At 39.7% G+C, this 17,344-nt stretch overlaps 1 protein-coding gene and 1 long non-coding RNA gene across 19 annotated transcripts in view; one reads left to right on the top strand and one right to left on the bottom strand.

Moving 5' to 3' along the window:
* WNK2 (WNK lysine deficient protein kinase 2) overlaps positions 1-11,458 on the top strand; it is a 206,437-nt gene extending 194,979 nt beyond the window's left edge. For 15 of the 18 annotated variants that reach the window (XM_033926235.1, XM_033926236.1, XM_033926238.1 and 12 more), the window contains one exon: positions 10,058-11,458. In XM_033926235.1, coding sequence (XP_033782126.1) covers positions 10,058-10,396 — 339 coding nt within the window. In that variant the 3' untranslated portion in view covers positions 10,397-11,458. The remainder of the gene's footprint in view (positions 1-10,057) is intronic. The other 3 variants (XM_033926249.1, XM_033926246.1, XM_033926247.1) reach the window with 3 other exon arrangements.
* On the bottom strand, positions 2,443-9,385 carry LOC117351228. Its single transcript, XR_004537355.1, has 2 exons — positions 9,340-9,385; positions 2,443-4,944 (listed from the first exon to the last, which is right to left on the bottom strand). It is a non-coding gene; the product is annotated as an uncharacterized LOC117351228 (long non-coding RNA).
* Positions 11,459-17,344: the final 5,886 nt, after the last annotated feature.

Here is a 17,344-nt window from a genome sequence, read left to right as displayed (position 1 = left end):
CCTTAAGCCCTGATAGTCCAGCGGTGAGCTGGGATAGGAACAATCCTTCCTGCGACCTGTCCTGGCCAACTGTTAACCACCCTGCTTCCCTCCCATCTCCTGGACCCCTCTTCAATATTTACATTTCTATTTCTAAACTGCAACTACCTTACCTTTCAGTTCATTGTGGTGTACAAAAGAGTAAAGAGGCTGTATAATAACAGTGATTCACAAAATTTGTGAAAGACAAGATTCTAGTAATAAAAAAATACCAGGTTTTCAGTTACCCATAAATCTACCAAAAATAAATTATTTCAGTAACTTTCTAAATTGCAGATAAGAAGAGGACAGCATTAGCATACCTTTTGAACCCTGGTGGTCTTCACAGAGCATCTTCAAGTTCTCCTGACAGCACTGGAGCCTTGTGGCCATCTGACATAGCACCAGCATCTTTCACTAACCTTGGAACTTTTCATGAATTATTTTCAAAACTGTACCTGCCGAGATGCCCATTTCTTCAGCTATTTAAGAAACCTTTATTCGTCTGTCTGACAAAATTAAATCCTCTACTTTCTTGAAAATTTCTGTGGAAGTTGCTTCCACAGGCCGTTCAGGGTGAAGGTCATCTTCAATGGGCTCTCTACCCCACTTTAACTGCTTGCTCCAAAATTTTACTTTGTAGGGTGATGGGGCAGACTCATCATAAACTGCAGTCATGCGTTCATGGATCTCCTTTGGCTTTTTCCCTTCTTTGGTGATAAATTTTATCACTGAACAGTGCTCTAAATTTAGCAGTTTCTTACTTGATTCGCATGAAGACTTTCCTGACAACCTGTCTCTTGAAATATTAGACTTGCACCGAGCCACAACTGTGCATGAGTAATCTTGAGACATGTCACATCATGCACAGACTTGCTATTTTCATACTTGGGTAGACAAATTATTGAATGCCCTTCGTAGGGCTACAGAGTTTTGGTAAATATTAACTGTAGTATACAAAAGCAGAAGGTGAAATCTAAGCCTAAGACTATTTCCCATTCTGTGTCCATGGTGTAAATTGAGCTCTAAGGGGCAATTCTATAAATGGGTGCCTCGATTTAGGCATATCCCAGGTGACATGCAATAAGTATTTTCTATACTGGCATTTGTTCCCAGATTGTGTTACTAGCATAATGCAATATTTTACTTATCATTTACCTATAGATGGCCTAAGAGAAGGCACCTAATAGCAACAGGGAAGTTGCATGCTTATTCAGGGGCCCTACCTATGCCCCACCTATGTGTTTGCCACATAAGCACGATTCTGTAATAGCATGTATAGGTGGAATACAGACACAGGCATACATTGATGTTTGTATTATGCAAATTTATTTACATAAAACGCACATGTAAACACTCCCATCAGTTTTTGAGGAAGCTAAATTTCAATAGTATTTCCCCCCAGTGAATTAACATGGTGTTCATAACTGCAGTTATAAAGGTGATAGAGATCCCACTTGGCGTTGTATTGGCCTATATTTATCGTTAATGTGGATGTAAAAATATATGCCAAAATCTGATGCAACAGAATGAAGGATGTTACCAAAATGTAAAAGGCCCTCAACGGGTGAGTTTTATTTGGGGAAGTAGGATACCTAATAGGCCTGTGATTGCAGTAACTACTGAATTGGAGGTGAATGGGGCAGATGTGAGGCTGGATGACTACTAGAGGTATTATCCCCACTACAAGTCTACTATCCTCCAGGTGCTAGATCGCATCGTCGCCAACCCCCAGGCTGGTGATCAGGGTGAGTTCGGCTTTTGAGCCAAATGAAGGAGTGTTTGGCACTTTGCAACATTACATCTCTTTATTCTCCACCACCACCAATGGCTAACATTCCACCATTGAGAGGAACGCTTCTGAAAGCAATAAAGAAACTAGATGGGATGGTAGAAAAGACTGCACACGACAAGGCAGAACTTGTAAGTAAAGTTGGATTTAATCTTTCAAAATGTGATTAATAAACAATACATTTATTGACTTCGATTCCACCTTAACCTTTCAATTCTAGGCAGATTACAATAAGAGGTATCTGGACATTTCCAGGAAATTACATTTCAAATCTTATTATTTAGACAGACATTGCAGGACATATTTCCGAAACATCGTTTTGATTTATTTCTGGAATATTCTATAATGCACCTAAGAATCTGATATCGTTATTTATTTAATTTTATTTAAAAGATTTATCAACCGCCTATTCCTAGGCGGCATTACAGAAGTAACATACACAGAATAAAACAGGCGAGACTTATACAGACATCTTGAATTACATAGGAATAATTACATTTTAGGGAGCCGTAATTAAACAGATCCTTACAGTAGCATTCATCCTGAAGCCAATATTAAAAACACATCGTTTGTTGAAAAGCTTTCTGCTTGGAATGACGGCCACATAACATTTTTAGCTTTTTGGGGGGGGGTTTGATTGAGGGGGGTAAGTAAAGGGATTCATGTTTCTCTGAGGTCTTTTTGCTTCTTTCAGTGCAAGTCTATTGTTCCAAGTAAACTGGGGCATAGTTCTTTAGTGCTTTAAACAGGCAATAGAATTTGAATAAGATTTGGCCTTTCACTGGGAGCCAGTGTGGTTTTAGGTAGGCTGGTGTTATGGTCATATTCGTTAATGGAAAAGATTAATCTTAGTACTGTAGTTTGTATAGTTTGCAACTGTTTTGTCTTTGATGTCGGACATGGTAGGTACAAAATGTTGCAATAATCCAGCTTTCCCAAGATTAGAGATTGTACTAGGAATTAAGTACATCAAGATTGTTTTTGTCTAAGATTTCTCAAGAACATACTGAGACAAATAAGAGACTGTTTCAGCAGTAACAAAAGATCAAAAGTTTATTTTAAGGAAGTCTGAATAATTGGAGAATTTTAATAGTTAAATTTGAGAGTTTTAAACTGTCCTAAAATTATAGGTATATCCCCTGTGGATGTGTTTAAAAAGTTTCTTTTGGAAAATTTGAAATTTCCTCCAGATGCTATTCCACCTATTAACAAGGTATATTTGTTGGTTAATAATGGTAAGAAGAATGACACGGGATAAACCTTTGAATCAATCTGGGACTCAACCATCTACAACAAGAAGATAACTTTCTGATATAATGGAATGTGCAACTCTGGTTGATAGTTTTGTCTTTGAGCAAGATCTAAGTGCCATTATGAGGATATATTTGAAAAACACCGGTACTGTCTTTTGTGGACTGCAAATTTGGTTGTATTCTGAATTGACAAAATCAACTCAGGAAAGAAGAAACACTTTAGTTATGAGACGAAACAAGGAAATTGAGGACTACATTTTTTATTGGCATATCCATGCACCTGAGTTTGAGATGTCTGAACATCTTAGGTCTTTTTTTAGATTTTAAGAAGCTAATCAGTGGTGGTGTCTAAAGTTTAGCAAGTAAGAAATTGACTGGGATTTAGTCCGCATAGGCCTTTTCCTTATTTTCTATTAAATACGTATCTCTTCCCCTTCTGAGGAAGAGCTTGTATTTTGTAAATTTGTTTATTTGATACCTTTTTTATATTTGGGGGAAAAAACAAATTCTGTGCTTGTTATAAGTGATATAACTTGAAATTATTTGATAAAGGTTCAAGGTATGCATATATATGTGTGTATATATATAATGCATCACATTCATCAGAGTATGCAAATCTTTGCTTGACTTGACTTAACTTCCCAAAGAATTCTCAATTGGTATTATAGGGCCATCAGAAGCTCACTGGATCAGCGTTGATGCCCGCCATGTTTAAAAGAGTGTTCAACTAGAAATAATTTTGCCATGCCCTGAAGAAGTATTGCTGTACGAAACATGCATGTCGGCGCAGACGGCTAACTGCTCCTGGTTTGGGCTAATTCTGAACCGGGACTCTAAAAGATAAGTTCTATGAAATTTCAATACTATTTATTCAAGCATCATAATTCGATATTAAATTTAAAAAATATATAAAGACAATAAAAATATAAAATAGATTTATCAATTAGAATTTAATATAAAATTAATGATGAATTGGTATAGGAGCCTATGAGGAAGCAGTAGTGGTAACATAGACCCTGGAATTAATGCTTTGTGTATTTGGGGTTTCGCTTCTGATGGCTCTATAATACCAATTGAGAATTCTTTGGGAAGTTAAGTCAAGTTAAGCAAAGATTTGCATACTCTGAATTTGATACTAATTGCAAATCTAAAAGAATTTCAGCTGGTGTAATTGATCATATATATAAAATGTAGCATTCGAAATGATAGAATTTTTACATTTTCTAAATGGACCCCACCAAGCAGATTGCTATAAAGCAGGCCTACTTATATATATTTATAAATACAACTTATACATGTTACATATTGTAAACTCTTACATAAAATGGAACATGCCATATGTAATACACGTTAATATAGACATGACAGAAGAACAAAATCCCAACACAAGGCAACAGTGATGGAGACAAACTGGATGGCAAGAGTCACGTTTAAATGCCTTGATTACAGAAACTCTAAACATCAGGAACCCAAATGCTGTGCTGATTTCACAAACCTATGTTGTATAACAACTGGAAATGTTGTGGATTTATGATAAATCCAAATGCCGACACACACACACACACTGCAAACGCTCAGGTTTGTGAAATCAGCACAGCATTTGGACTCCTGATGCAGGCCTTAGCGGCCGAAACACAAATCGTGTCGAGTCCTTTCTGTAATCAAGGCATTTAAATGTGACACTCGCCATCCAGTTTGTCTCCATCACTGTTACCTTGTGATTCACTTTAATACAGCCATACTAGGAGGGCTGTAAAAGGGCAATGTTCAAAAACCTTCAACTGAAAATTACCTGCTTTTGCTTATGTAGTTTAAGCAGAGGCATTCCTGTGAGCAGGGAACCTCCCCAGTGTGTAGTTCTGTAGTTTTAAAACAGATGAGCTTTTGGGAAAGGAAAAACAATAAGTTAATATAGCCAATAACCTTGTTTCCAAATCTGGCTGGCTGTCTCTCCATATAACATCTTGGGCACATATTCCATTATCTAACTTGGAAAATGGTGTGCGTGTGTTTGGGCCATTATGTCCTGGATATTTCCCTTGTTTCCTATGTCTTATATTTTCTCCTGATTTGCTTTTTGTTGCTCATGTCGCCACCTTTTTTTTCATCACCATCTTCCCTCTGCCTTCTCCATCTCTCTATTCTTTTACCACTTCTTATCCCTCCTACAGCTCTCCCCACCATTTTCTTTCAATAACCAGCTCTTTCTCCATCACCCTTCTCAATCGCCTTTCTTGCCCATCTGCCTTTATTTCCAGTTATTTCCCACATCTTCTCTAATCTCCATGATACTCATCTTTCTATCCTTCCTTCATTGCCCCCTTAGTTCCTTTCCTTCCTCATCCCTTTTGCTTCTTTCTCCATTCCCCTTTACGCCTACCTCCTACCCTGCTTTGCTGCTGTGTTAAGGGTACTTCGTGTAGCCTACTCTGAGGGCTTCATGTAGTAGCATAGCTTCTTCCTTCATAAGCCACTGACAAAGGTACCTTGTCTTTTTTGTGGATTCACATAGTAAGATAGTGGCTCCTCCTAGAAGCCACATATTTGAGACCAGCAGATTACCAAACTCTTCTGGGTGGATAGCATGATGGGTTGGGGGAGGCTGTTGCTGTACATATTTGGCTTTAATCATAGTTACAGGCTTAACCAAGGACTGGGATTTCATTTTTTGCTTTTCCTTTCTCATCTCAAGATATTCACCCTTGCCCTTGTACCTTGCTACTCGGTAACTCTACCTATCTGCCAAGCTAAGAATCGTCTTCATTCTCCTACCCATTGGACTTTAGCTCTATGCTGTCCATGAACATATAATTACCTCCCCACCTCCAATGCATTTAGCCTTTCCTTCTGAACCCTGTAGCCTCTCCTCTCCTTTGTCCTATCTACCTGCATATCTACTGATGTGATGTAACCACTTCCCCTTACCTCCTGACTTTTAAATCGCCTAGAACCTGTACTGGATAAGTGCAACACAGAATTTCCGATTAGAAAATATTCTATTGTATGGCATCTGGATCGATCTTAGAAGGCTCACTCAAAATTCAAAGTAAAATGCATCAAATTCTTTAACATGCTTCCATCCAAGTTCTCCCTCTATCCTATAGTGCAGGGCTGCCCAAGTCCGGTCCTCGAGATTTACTGGCAGGCCAGGTTTTCAGGATATCCACAATGAATATGCATGAGAGAGATTTGCCTGTGCTGCCTTCTTGGTATGCAAATCTCTCTCATGCATATTCATTGTGGATATCCTGAAAACCTGGCTTGCCAGTAGATCTCGAGGACCGGACTTGGGCAGCCCTGCTATAGTGTAAATGGACTTTGCTGATTGTCAGTAGCTATTGTTCATTTTTCATTAGGTGGCATTTCTAACCATCCTTGCCTAAAATATCTGGTTTCCTTTGAAATGGTGTATTCCACTAGTCATCTTATCAAAGTCACATTAATCTAGCACTGAGGCTAGCACAGATGGTACAATGTGTTGAAATAGAGTAGACTATAGCAAAGACTTGGTTTTCACCTCTGATTTTCTAGGTTTGTGATCAGTTTCAAAACATGCTTTGTTCTAACAAGTGAGTTTTGAAGGAATTATTCCAACATGGCTAAGCATTCATGTTGTGTTTTGGTTTTTGTTTTGTTTTTTAAAAGATATGAGAATTATCTGAGAGAATTCTTGCTGTTTCACTTGTATATTTTGGAAGTGCTTCTATTGGAAGTACTTCACAGAGCAGGGTTCCAGAACTTATTTTGCACAACTAGGTCACCTTTGGCATGTTCTTGAGTGCTTCCTGCCATTTACTGCTTTATAACCATGCAGACAATGGACAAACTCATATGGTAAAAAGACTTATATTAACTCTAATTAAATCCTGGTGCCTATGGCACAGGGTGACTAAAGTAGGGAAAATCCTGTTATAAATCCTGTGTTTTAGGGTAACCACTGATTTGGCCTTCTAGGCGGTGTATAAAAAAATCAAAATAATGCACCAAATAAAATACAATTTAAACAGAAACAGACCAGGGGAAATGACAATATTTAAAGACATTGACGAACGGGAACAAAAGGAAAGAAAGGTTAGAACTACAATTGATAGAGAGAAAGAGAACACACAAGGGAAAAAAGGACAAAGGGAGGGGGAACTGAAGGTAAAACCTTTCTTGAATCTGTCGACCTTAAAAGAACAGTTTAAGTTGCAAAAGCATCAAAGAAGAGAAATATCTTTAACTTCACCTTAAAATTGGCAAGAGTTGTTTTTTAATCTCGTAAGTAATTTGGGATACTGTTCCAAAGTGAGGAGGCACTAACGGAGAAAATTGTAGTCCTCATTGTGCTGATATATTTCAATGAGGTAAGGAGGTTGTGAGCTGTAGATCTTAACGTCCTAATTTGGTTATATGGGATAAGTAAGTTATTGATAAATTCTGGCTGGTTATTTACTCTGGTTTTAAAAGTTAGTAGAAGAATCTTATAGGTGATCCTATGTTCTATTGGTAACCAATGAGCTTTATGTAAAAGAGGAGTAACATGGTTGTATTTTTTTTGCATTAAATACAATTTTTACTGCCGTATTTTGTACTATTTGGAGTCTTTTTTTTTCATGGATCAGCCAGTGATGTTCATTCCTCATTTAGTTTGGGATCCTTGGTTAAATTGAGAAGAGTAAAAAAACTGGTTTATGAATTGCAGTATTTAGTGGGAAGGTGGGGCTGGTAGTTGAACATTATGGATGCTTGCACTGAAAACAGCTTGGCTTTTATTTGACACACAAATGGCTGAGAACTAAGGTTTCAGGTGATCAGTAGACCATAATTTGTGAGAAGCCATTTTTTTAATGGATACATTTAAATACCACTGTGGCTACAGGACATTAGTCACTGGGATTTTTTTAATTTTTATTTGCCTGAGCAACTTACAATTGTGCTGGTAAGAATGATATTCTGAACTATTGAACTGAAAAAATCTTAGAGCTCGTATCAATATCTCCTGGAAGTTAGAGGCACTTCTGACTGCTGGTGAAATGAGAACGATCAACTTATTTAATCATGGCACTAAAGCAAAAGATTCAGCAGTAGCTAATGAAAAGATTTCAAAGGCTGAGCCAATTCTGTTTAATGCTGTGTATCACCCCTGAAGAAGTAAATGAAACTTGACATGTGTTTTAAGGCAGCAGTGCCTCTTGTGGGAAAGCTCAAATTTGCAAGTAAGAAAACAACTCTTGGCATGCTGGAGTGGTTCCCTTTAAATATAATATATTCAAATGCTGTATAATAAAATGCAATTTATTTTTCCTTAAAATGATGGAATATGACATGTCATAAAAGACAAACTGAGCTAGCCTTGATTTTATTCTGGTTATGCATATATAGGTAAATAAATCAGAGCAGTATTTATATACAGGGAGGCAAAATTAGTCTTGAAGGATGCTATCTGGTCACTTTCAATTATTTATTTATTTAAAAATTTATATATCGCCTATACTCTTAAGTGAGTTCCATTAAAATAAACATTCATAATTGCGTCTCAAGACCTAACAAACATCAATTCACTCTCAACATACGGTATAATCATGACATAGTTATCAAACTGCCCAGTTATAGACTTCAAAAACCATTACAGAAGGTACTGATTTCATAAGAATCACACATCCTAAACTCCTCCTCTTCCCTAAATCATAAATCGTAGCAGCATAGTTGAACTTGTGGGAACTCACCGGCTTGCAGGAAGCTGATGGTGGTTTCCTGAAGCAGTAGTAGTCACTCCAGTCATGAAAGCTGCAAACAGGTCAGATTTTCAATCTATTTAAAAAAAAAAGTGGACCAAGTCACCACTCTTCAAATCTCTAGTCAAATCTGCCTCAACAGAAATATGGTGCAATAAAATTACCCTAAATCAATTTTATTGCACCATGTTTCTGCTGTGGCACATTTGACTAGAGGAGATTTGAAGAGCGGTGACTTGGGTCCGCTTCTTTTTTTTTTTCTTTTTAGATGTAGCTTGAAAATCTGATCTGTTTGCAGCTTTCATGACTGGAGTGACTACTACTGCTTCAGGAAACCACCTTTTATCAAGCCTTTTACTGCTCCAGCATTCATAGGAATTGAATGAGCGTTGGCGCATTTAACTCACCAGCCCCCGCAGTAAAAAGCTCTACCGCTGCTTGGTCCCTTACGATGTAACCTGCTTTCCTGAGTAACTTTTAGTTGTTTTGATGGCTAATAATGCTTCATAATTCCATTTTTAAAGGTGATGATGTATGTAGCCATGGATGTTTTTCTTACCTGATCCTGCTACCAGAAATCCAAATAAACCTGGGCTGCAAATAATTTTCTATTTTGGTTTTTGTGCTGAGCCTCTGGTTAACATTTATCTTAGTGACCATGGGGATGTGTGATATATTATCTTAGAGGGCTGTTCTCCTCTCTCAAAGGACCAATGCATTTCTGTTTAACGTAAAATTGGTCAATATTTTATGAAGGTGCCCTTAAAAAGGCCGGAAAAACTTTGAAGCAGCTGTTAAATTACCTATTATATGAACCTTGATCCTACTTGCAAATAGTCTGTTGCTCAGAAGATAAAACTGGGATTGTAAAGTAACTGTGTACACAATTTAATAAATGAATATGTAATCCATAGTACTCAAACCCAGAAGAAGCCTTTTCACTGCATTCTGTTTCTGTGGCAGTAAAATCCCAAACCCAGGGACGTGCTATCCCCAATCCTGAAAATGTTGGCAGATGACTTGTACTGTTGAATCCTAGTAGCAGCATTTTTAGTGTGCTGTACAGATCATAAATTTGTTTGGCCTGGCATAAGAATTAAAACTTAACTGTCCAGACCCCCACAATTCCTCTAATCTGGGAAGTTCAGGTGTAATCGACCCAGTTCAAAAAGTTAGCCCTGCCTTGATTACATTCTAAAGTGAACTTTGTACAATTTTATTGAATACAGATGTGCTACGTACGACGCACTTCATAATAAAATCATTTTATTTTGCAGGTAAACTCGGCCACAGCCGCAGAGGAAAAGTGCTTTGTACCCATCTCTTGTCCCATGTCGGCCGCGTTAATGGCGGGAGCCCCGTCTGTGACCCTGGCAGTGCCAGGCCGTGCCCTTTCTGCTACATTGCCATCTCATAGGGTGCCCGTCTCTCATTATGGAGGTGTGTTTCCAGCACTGACGTATGGATTACCTTGGACAGGAACCGCAGCACACTCTGGGACTGCAGGAGCTCAGAGCATGGCCCGGTCTACTACCACACCAGGCATGCAGGTGCATCCAGTATTGCTACAGCAGCCCATTGTCAACCCGCCTGGCCCTAACTTGAGAATAGCTTAAAGCTGCTTTTTTTTTTTTTTTGCCTTTGGATGAAAGTTAAAATTTTCTTGCAGAAGAATTTGATCTATGGTTGCCATATGCTAAGAGGGGTGGTTGTACCACTGGCACCCAGATCTGACCTAATAGCGCACCTGGCCATACACTGCATCAAGCAATCACTGTGAAATGGTTTCACAAGTTTGTTATGGCAATACTTTATTTTTCATTGCTGAAGACACTTTAGTTTTGTGTTCCACTGTTACACACTAGCAATCTTAAAATTAGTGTACTTGAATTAATAATTTGAAGACTTTAATAAACCCTGCCGGAGTATAGTGCCTTGAATTGACATGTTTTGGTTCCAGCTAAAAAGACGCAATGTTTGAAGGGTGTAACTTTATTTATGGTCTGCTTGTGAGTCTCCATTTTTACTTCTATTTTGCAGGGGGGGGGAGAGAACCCCACAAAAATGAAGGTCCCTTTTTATGTAAACTTTTATTTTAAGCAACAGCGAGTCGTACATTTTTAAGGAATGAAGTTAAAATGATTGCTAAGGCAGGTTTTGTTTTGTTTTTCTTTTTAATTTTGGAAATGTGGCACACCTCTCCATCCCCTGCAAAACATTGGTGTTTACACAGTTCACAATACTTGAATTCAGATTTATAGCAGAAGTATAATAGCCAGTTACTGTTGGGTTTGGGTAGGTTATAAAGAGTCTTGGGGTGGGGGGAAGAACAGTACAAGTTATTACAGGTCTGCTTATATCTTGGCACAACTCAGCTATCAGGTAAAGGTTGCTGCTTGTACGTCTTACTGTAAGGTATCAGCAAACATGATAAAGGGTTTTGAAGTGGATTGTCATGCAACATAAAACACTTTGGGCCAGACTCTGTAAAGGGCCCTTAAAGTTAGACGCTTTGGCAAAATCCCCTTAATAGCTTCAATTGGAAAAAAAAATAATAATAATGAGGAGATAAGTGCCTCTCCAATTCTATAAAAGGTAGTCACCTATCCCATGGCACTTAGCGGTACCTAGGGGTAGAACGCGACTTGGCACCGCTAAGTGTGATTCTCAAAAAAAAACCCAAAACATTAGGCGCCTGAAACGTAGGGTTTTAAAACCTTCGCCTACATTTCTGGCGCCTAATGTTTTTACATAGACACTGCCAGATTCTGTATATGGTGTCAGGTCAAAAGCGCGCCGGGACAAAGGCGCGTCCAGACAATTGAGCGCAGCGAAAATTAATGTTTTTAGAGCTCCGATGGGGGGGGGCATGGGGGGAACCCCCCCACTTTACTTAATAGACATCGCGCCGCGGTGTGGGGGGTTGTAGCCCCCCCACATTTTACTGAAAACTTCACTTTTTCCCTGTTTTTAGGGAAAAAGTTAAGTTTACAGTAAAATGTGGAGGGTTACAACCCCCCATAACGCCGGCGCGATGTCTATTAAGTAAAGTGGGGGGGGGGGGTTCCCCAACAAAAAACCCCCGTCGGAGCCCCTAAAAACTGTTATTTTGAGGGGCGCGCGCCTCCGCAAAACGCTCAATTGTCTGGGTGCGCCTTTGTCTTTCGCGCCGTTGTCTATGAACCCTGTATATAGCGCCCAAGTGTGATTGACTTGCGGTTGGTGCCATTTTTCTAGGCACCGTCCGATTATAGGTGCTGTTTCCGGAATCTGGACCTTTGTTTCCAGACGTCCCTATAACAATGACTTGGCTATTTGCACACTTTCCTCTGCTGTTATTGGTGGTGATAGTACATAAGGGTGTTTGCCACTAAATGCAACAGTATTGGCACTAAGAATTAAATGTGAAGCCTTTTTTGCTGCCAAAATGACACTTATGTTTAATTTCTTTTTAAATTAAGGGCCTTATGTGCTCATTTTTTTTGTTGCCGCTCTAGTGTTAGAATGACTTTATTTAACAGGTCCTTGCCCTGGCACACATCTCTTCCAATGCGTATTACTACATATCTTTGTTTCCCAATTTCATTTTATTTTTGTCCCCTTTGGGCTCCTTTTACAAAGGCGCGCCAGCGGTTTGACGCACGTAATAGCAGGCGGTAGTTTTTGGCCAGCCCGGGGGTTAGCGCGTGATGAAAAGTCGCCCGCGTTAACCCCGCCTTTGTAAAAGGAGCCCATTGTCTTCAGCACCGCTTAAATCTAAAATTCGAAGGTAACCACTAAAACAGCGTCGCTAAATGGCAAATTTCGTTTGAAGGAAAACCACAATGGAGACAGCAAGGCAGCTTAAATATTGGGGGGAAATAAATCCGATGGCACCTTACTCTGCATCTCTTCCCTATAACTGTTTTCTTCCACCTGCTGAAGGGCAAAGGATATCTTGTATCTCCAAGCTGTGAATTGTAGGTATACTGTACTTTGGAATAGAACTCCAAATTTGGTTTTTGCCATGGGATATGAAGTGAGTTTTATAGACAGTTAAGCAGCATCTTCAGCCTGGACAAAATTTCAGTTCTCTTCCAATCTACCTTTTTAATAGGCTTTTGGAGGGAGGGCTCATGGTTGTATCGTGAGCAACCAAGTGGAATTGTGGTGTTCCATTGCACTGACTTAAACTCGCTTTTGCCTGTTGAATAGGGCCTTTTCCTGTATATGAACATGGATGGCGCTACATTCCTGAGAGTGTATATTAAAAAGGAAAAATAAACATTTTGTGCTTAAAGCGTGAATAATCTTGTAACTTTCTCAAATGCTTTGTTCATGTTTACTTCTCTGCTTAAGATCTTTCTTCTCTACTATCAGAATTGTTCACTTTGAGGCTAAACTTAATACAAATGGGTTTCTGCCTGGTCTGATGATGGGAAAATCCAGACTCTTCTCTATAGACACTGGTGAAAATGCAAAGTGCGTAGATTCACCAAACTGAGAAGATCCAATGGCTTTTTTTTTAATTTTTTTAGAATTGCTGTAGATCTCACAATGCATCTTTTTATTTTAAAAGGTTCACCAAATTATTTTGACACAGCTGTGGATTTTGCACAAGTTCCATTGACTTGGTTGACAAACATTATTTTTTTTCTTAGAGAAATGAATTGCTGTCCTCCTTTTTGATTAGAACACAGGGGTAGGCAATTCCGGTCCTCGAGAGCCACAGGCAGGTCAGGTTTTCAGGATATCCACAATAAATATGCACGAGATAGATTTACATCTTGGATTGTGATCTGGGATTGTTACATGTTTTAATGTATGTGTATTTTTATGTATGTAATCTTGGAAACCCCTGAGATTTTTGGCGGTATAGAAACTTTTTAAATACATAAATCTCAAGGAGGCAGTACATGCAAATCCATCTTATGCATATTCATTGTGGATACCTGAAAACCTGACTTGCCTGTGGCTCTCAAAGATCAGAATTGCCTACCCCTGGGCTAGAACATAGGAGTCCCTTTTTACTAAAGTTCTTCAAGCACATACCTGTGGTTAATGCCTTGAAACGGGTTTCCATGCAACCTCCTTAAATGGGTTTTGCAGTATCTTGCATGTTAGTGAATTTTTCTATTAGGGGGTTGTGGCATGGGCAGAGGGCTTGTTACTTTGCGCTAACTGGCTAATACAGAGTTAACATGGGAGCACTCGATGCCTCCTAAATAGGAGGCAGTAAAGGTCCCATGTTAACTCTCAGCTGCTACCACGTGCTATTTGGAACCTTAATGTATGACCTGCAATAAAATAATAATAATAACTTGGAATGCTTCTTCTTGATGAAGCATTATTTTTGGGCTTGTGACACGTTAAAACCCTGTGTTAAAATGATTAGATCCAAAACTTAAAACATTTTAGCAAAAAGGGCCCCTTGGTGTTGACTACACCGATAGGTGAAAACGTGGTCTTTTTTTTTTTCTTTTTAAATTGTATCCTGAAAAATTGGGAAGACAGCTGTGGACATAACTTATGCACTGTATGTGGGGTTTTTTTTTAAACTATGAAAATAGGGTTAATTCTACTCTTTAAAGAAATTCAGACTACAGGTCCATAAATTAGGCAGGATTCCTGTTTTAAGGTCCAGAACGACGGCCACGGTTCTAAACTTCCGAAAAGAGAATTACGAAGAGATGAGACGCATGGTGGGGAAGAAGATTAAGAAGAGGATAAACATTGTAAAAACGCTAGAGCAAGCTTGGTTACTGTACATGAAGGACACGGTACAACTCGTGAGGGTCCAGAGAAGAGCGACTAAGATGGTTAAGGGGCTGGAGGAGTTGCCGTACAGTGAAAGATTAGAGAAACTGGGCCTTTTCTCCCTCAAACAGAGGAGATTGAGAGGGGACATAATCGAAACATTCAAGGTACTGAAGGGGATAGACTCAGTAGATAATGACAGGCTGTTCACCCTCTGCAAGGTAAGGAGAACGAGAGGGCATTCTCTAAAGTTAAAAGGGGATAGATTCCGTACAAACGTAAGGAAGTTGTTCTTCACCCAGAGAGTGGTAGAAAACTGGAACACTCTTCTGGAGGCTGTCGTAGGGGAAAACACCCTCCAGGGATTCAAGACAAAGTGAGACAAGTTCCTGCTGAACAAGGACGTACACTGGTAGGGCTAGTCTCAGTTAGGGCGCTGGTCTTTGACTTAAGGGCCGCCGCGTGAGCGGACTGCTAGGCGCGATGGACCACCGGTCTGACCCAGCAGCGGCAATTCTTATGTTCAGAGTGCATGTAGAAGGCTTCATTAAACTGATTTTTTAATCTGCAGAGGTAAAAATGCCACTCGTCACTGCTGACTGTCCTTCCCCCCCCCAAAAAAAAAAAAAATTAATAAATTAATAAAACCTGGTTTTCCTGGAGCACTTAGTATATCCCAAATACTTCTCAGAACTCAGAGTTAGTATCTGATTTTATTTTGTAGTGTATTTCAATAGAAGGGCTGGGAGGGTCTTAACCGAGATTTCGGCAGTTGGAACCCAAGCACAGTACTGGGTAAAGCTTTGGATTCTCGCCCAGAAATAGCTAAGAAGAAAAAAAAAAAAAATTTAAATTGAATCAGGTTGGGCAGACTGGATGGACCATTCGGGTCTTTATCTGCCGTCATCTACTATGTTACTAAGTATTTTGTTCCCTAGCTCCTCATTTACTTCCCCCCCTCTAAAAAAAAAAAAAATTGACATGGACTTGATGACAAGATACTTCTGTGTTGCTTTTTATTTTCCTGACTGCCAAACCAGGTGCCCACCTGTACAGCTATAGTTTTAGACCCTGACTTCTGGCTTTGCTTAACACAACATGTGAAATGGTTTAACATTTTTCATTTGCACAGGAAGGGCCATTTTCAATATGAAATCTTAAGCCCAACTTTGGATGTTTTGAGAAAGATGGCGAAAATGTCTGTTTTTGAAACTACAAGACGTCTCTCTCTCTTTGTTTTTGAAAATGACCTATCTAGATTGTTTGGCCCTTTAGTCTGTCTCTCTGCCCATTTTTGAAACCAAGCTATTTAGCTGTAGGTGGAGTAGAGGAGTGGCCTAGTGGTTAGAGTAGCTGACTCCTCATCCTGAGGTTGGGGGTTTGATTCTCACTGCAGCTTCTTGAAACTCTAGGCACGTCAGTTAACACTTCATTGCCCCAGGTACAAAATAAGTGTCTGTCTAAAATACGTAAGCCACTTTGATTGTAACCACAAAGAATGAGCAGTATATCAAGTCTCATCCCCTTTACCATCTATACTAGACTGACCACACAGACATGCCAGCAGAGCAGTGGGGCACTGTTGTAAACTTAAAGGGTGCCAGGTACACATTTCACCAGAACCCCCCTCCCCCCTTACATTGTATGCGGTGTCCTCCGAAACCTACTAGACCCACCTGTCTACCACCCCAATAGCTCTTGAGCTGCATATGTCACCTATATATAGGTACAGTATGTTTTGATGAGCTCACATCCCCCATAGGTGTACTAGTTAGGGTGACATATGGGCCTGGGTCCCCTTCTCTGGAGTCCACAGCACTGCCCATCAGACTACTCCAGACACCTGCTTGCTGTTGTGCTAAGATTGGCCATGCTATCTGCAGCTGTCTGAGAGACAGATAAATACTGTTTCATTCGGATCTTTCGGGGGTGGGAGGGGGGTCGGTGACCCACTGCGGGAGTGTAGAAGGTCATACCTTCATTCTGCTAGTGGTCATCTGGTCTGTTTGGGCACCTTTTAGGCCCTTATTCATTTTTAAAACAGGTCTAGACCCAATCATCTAAACTGTGCTCTGGACGTTTTGTAACGACGATTATTGCAGCAAAACGTCCAAGTGGTAAGCCCACCCAAATCCTGCCCATAACTCGCCCCCTTGAGATTTGGACACACTGCAGACAAACATCTTGCAAAACCTCTAGAAAGTCGGTTTTGGAAATGGCAATTTGGATGTTTTGGTGAGAAAAACGTCCAAGTGCCACTTAATCCCATTTTTTGGATGTCTTTCTGTTTTGAACATGAGCCCCATCACCACTTTGCTGCTGCCTAACTTTGATTCCAGAATTTTCCACAAATGCTCACTCTTGTACAGGGTGCCCACAAAAGCACTCCTTGATTTTAAATGGTTACAGAACCAAAATTTATTGGAATATTCTTTCACCTTTGAGGCTACAGTTTCATCAACTCATATGGTATCTGTTGATTACATACACTCAATGTGTGCCCCACCTATTACTCGGCGATAATCGAGCTCGGACTAGACTCTCCGAATCGTGTTTATAGCTTCAGTGATGCATTCCTTCAGATCATCCATAGTTGCGGGTAGCAGAGGTACGTACCCCCAAAGGAAAAAGTCACAAACAGTAATGTCGGGTGATCTCGGGGGGCACTTGAGGAACTCCTGGTCGTTTTGTCGCATTGCATTGTCTGAAGATTGTAACTTCTGCACCAATTGCAGCTTACAAGGGTGAAAATGAAAGCGATGGTGTAAGATCTTGCTAACTGTGCTTTTTGGGACTTGTATTTGCTGTCATCTTATTTATAAACATAT

Source organism: Geotrypetes seraphini, chromosome 17 (assembly GCF_902459505.1).
Source record: "Geotrypetes seraphini chromosome 17, aGeoSer1.1, whole genome shotgun sequence".
In the NCBI taxonomy this organism is placed as follows: Eukaryota; Metazoa; Chordata; class Amphibia; order Gymnophiona; family Dermophiidae; genus Geotrypetes; species Geotrypetes seraphini.
Note: the sequence above shows the minus strand (reverse complement) of the source record. Positions and strands in the feature narration are given on the sequence as shown.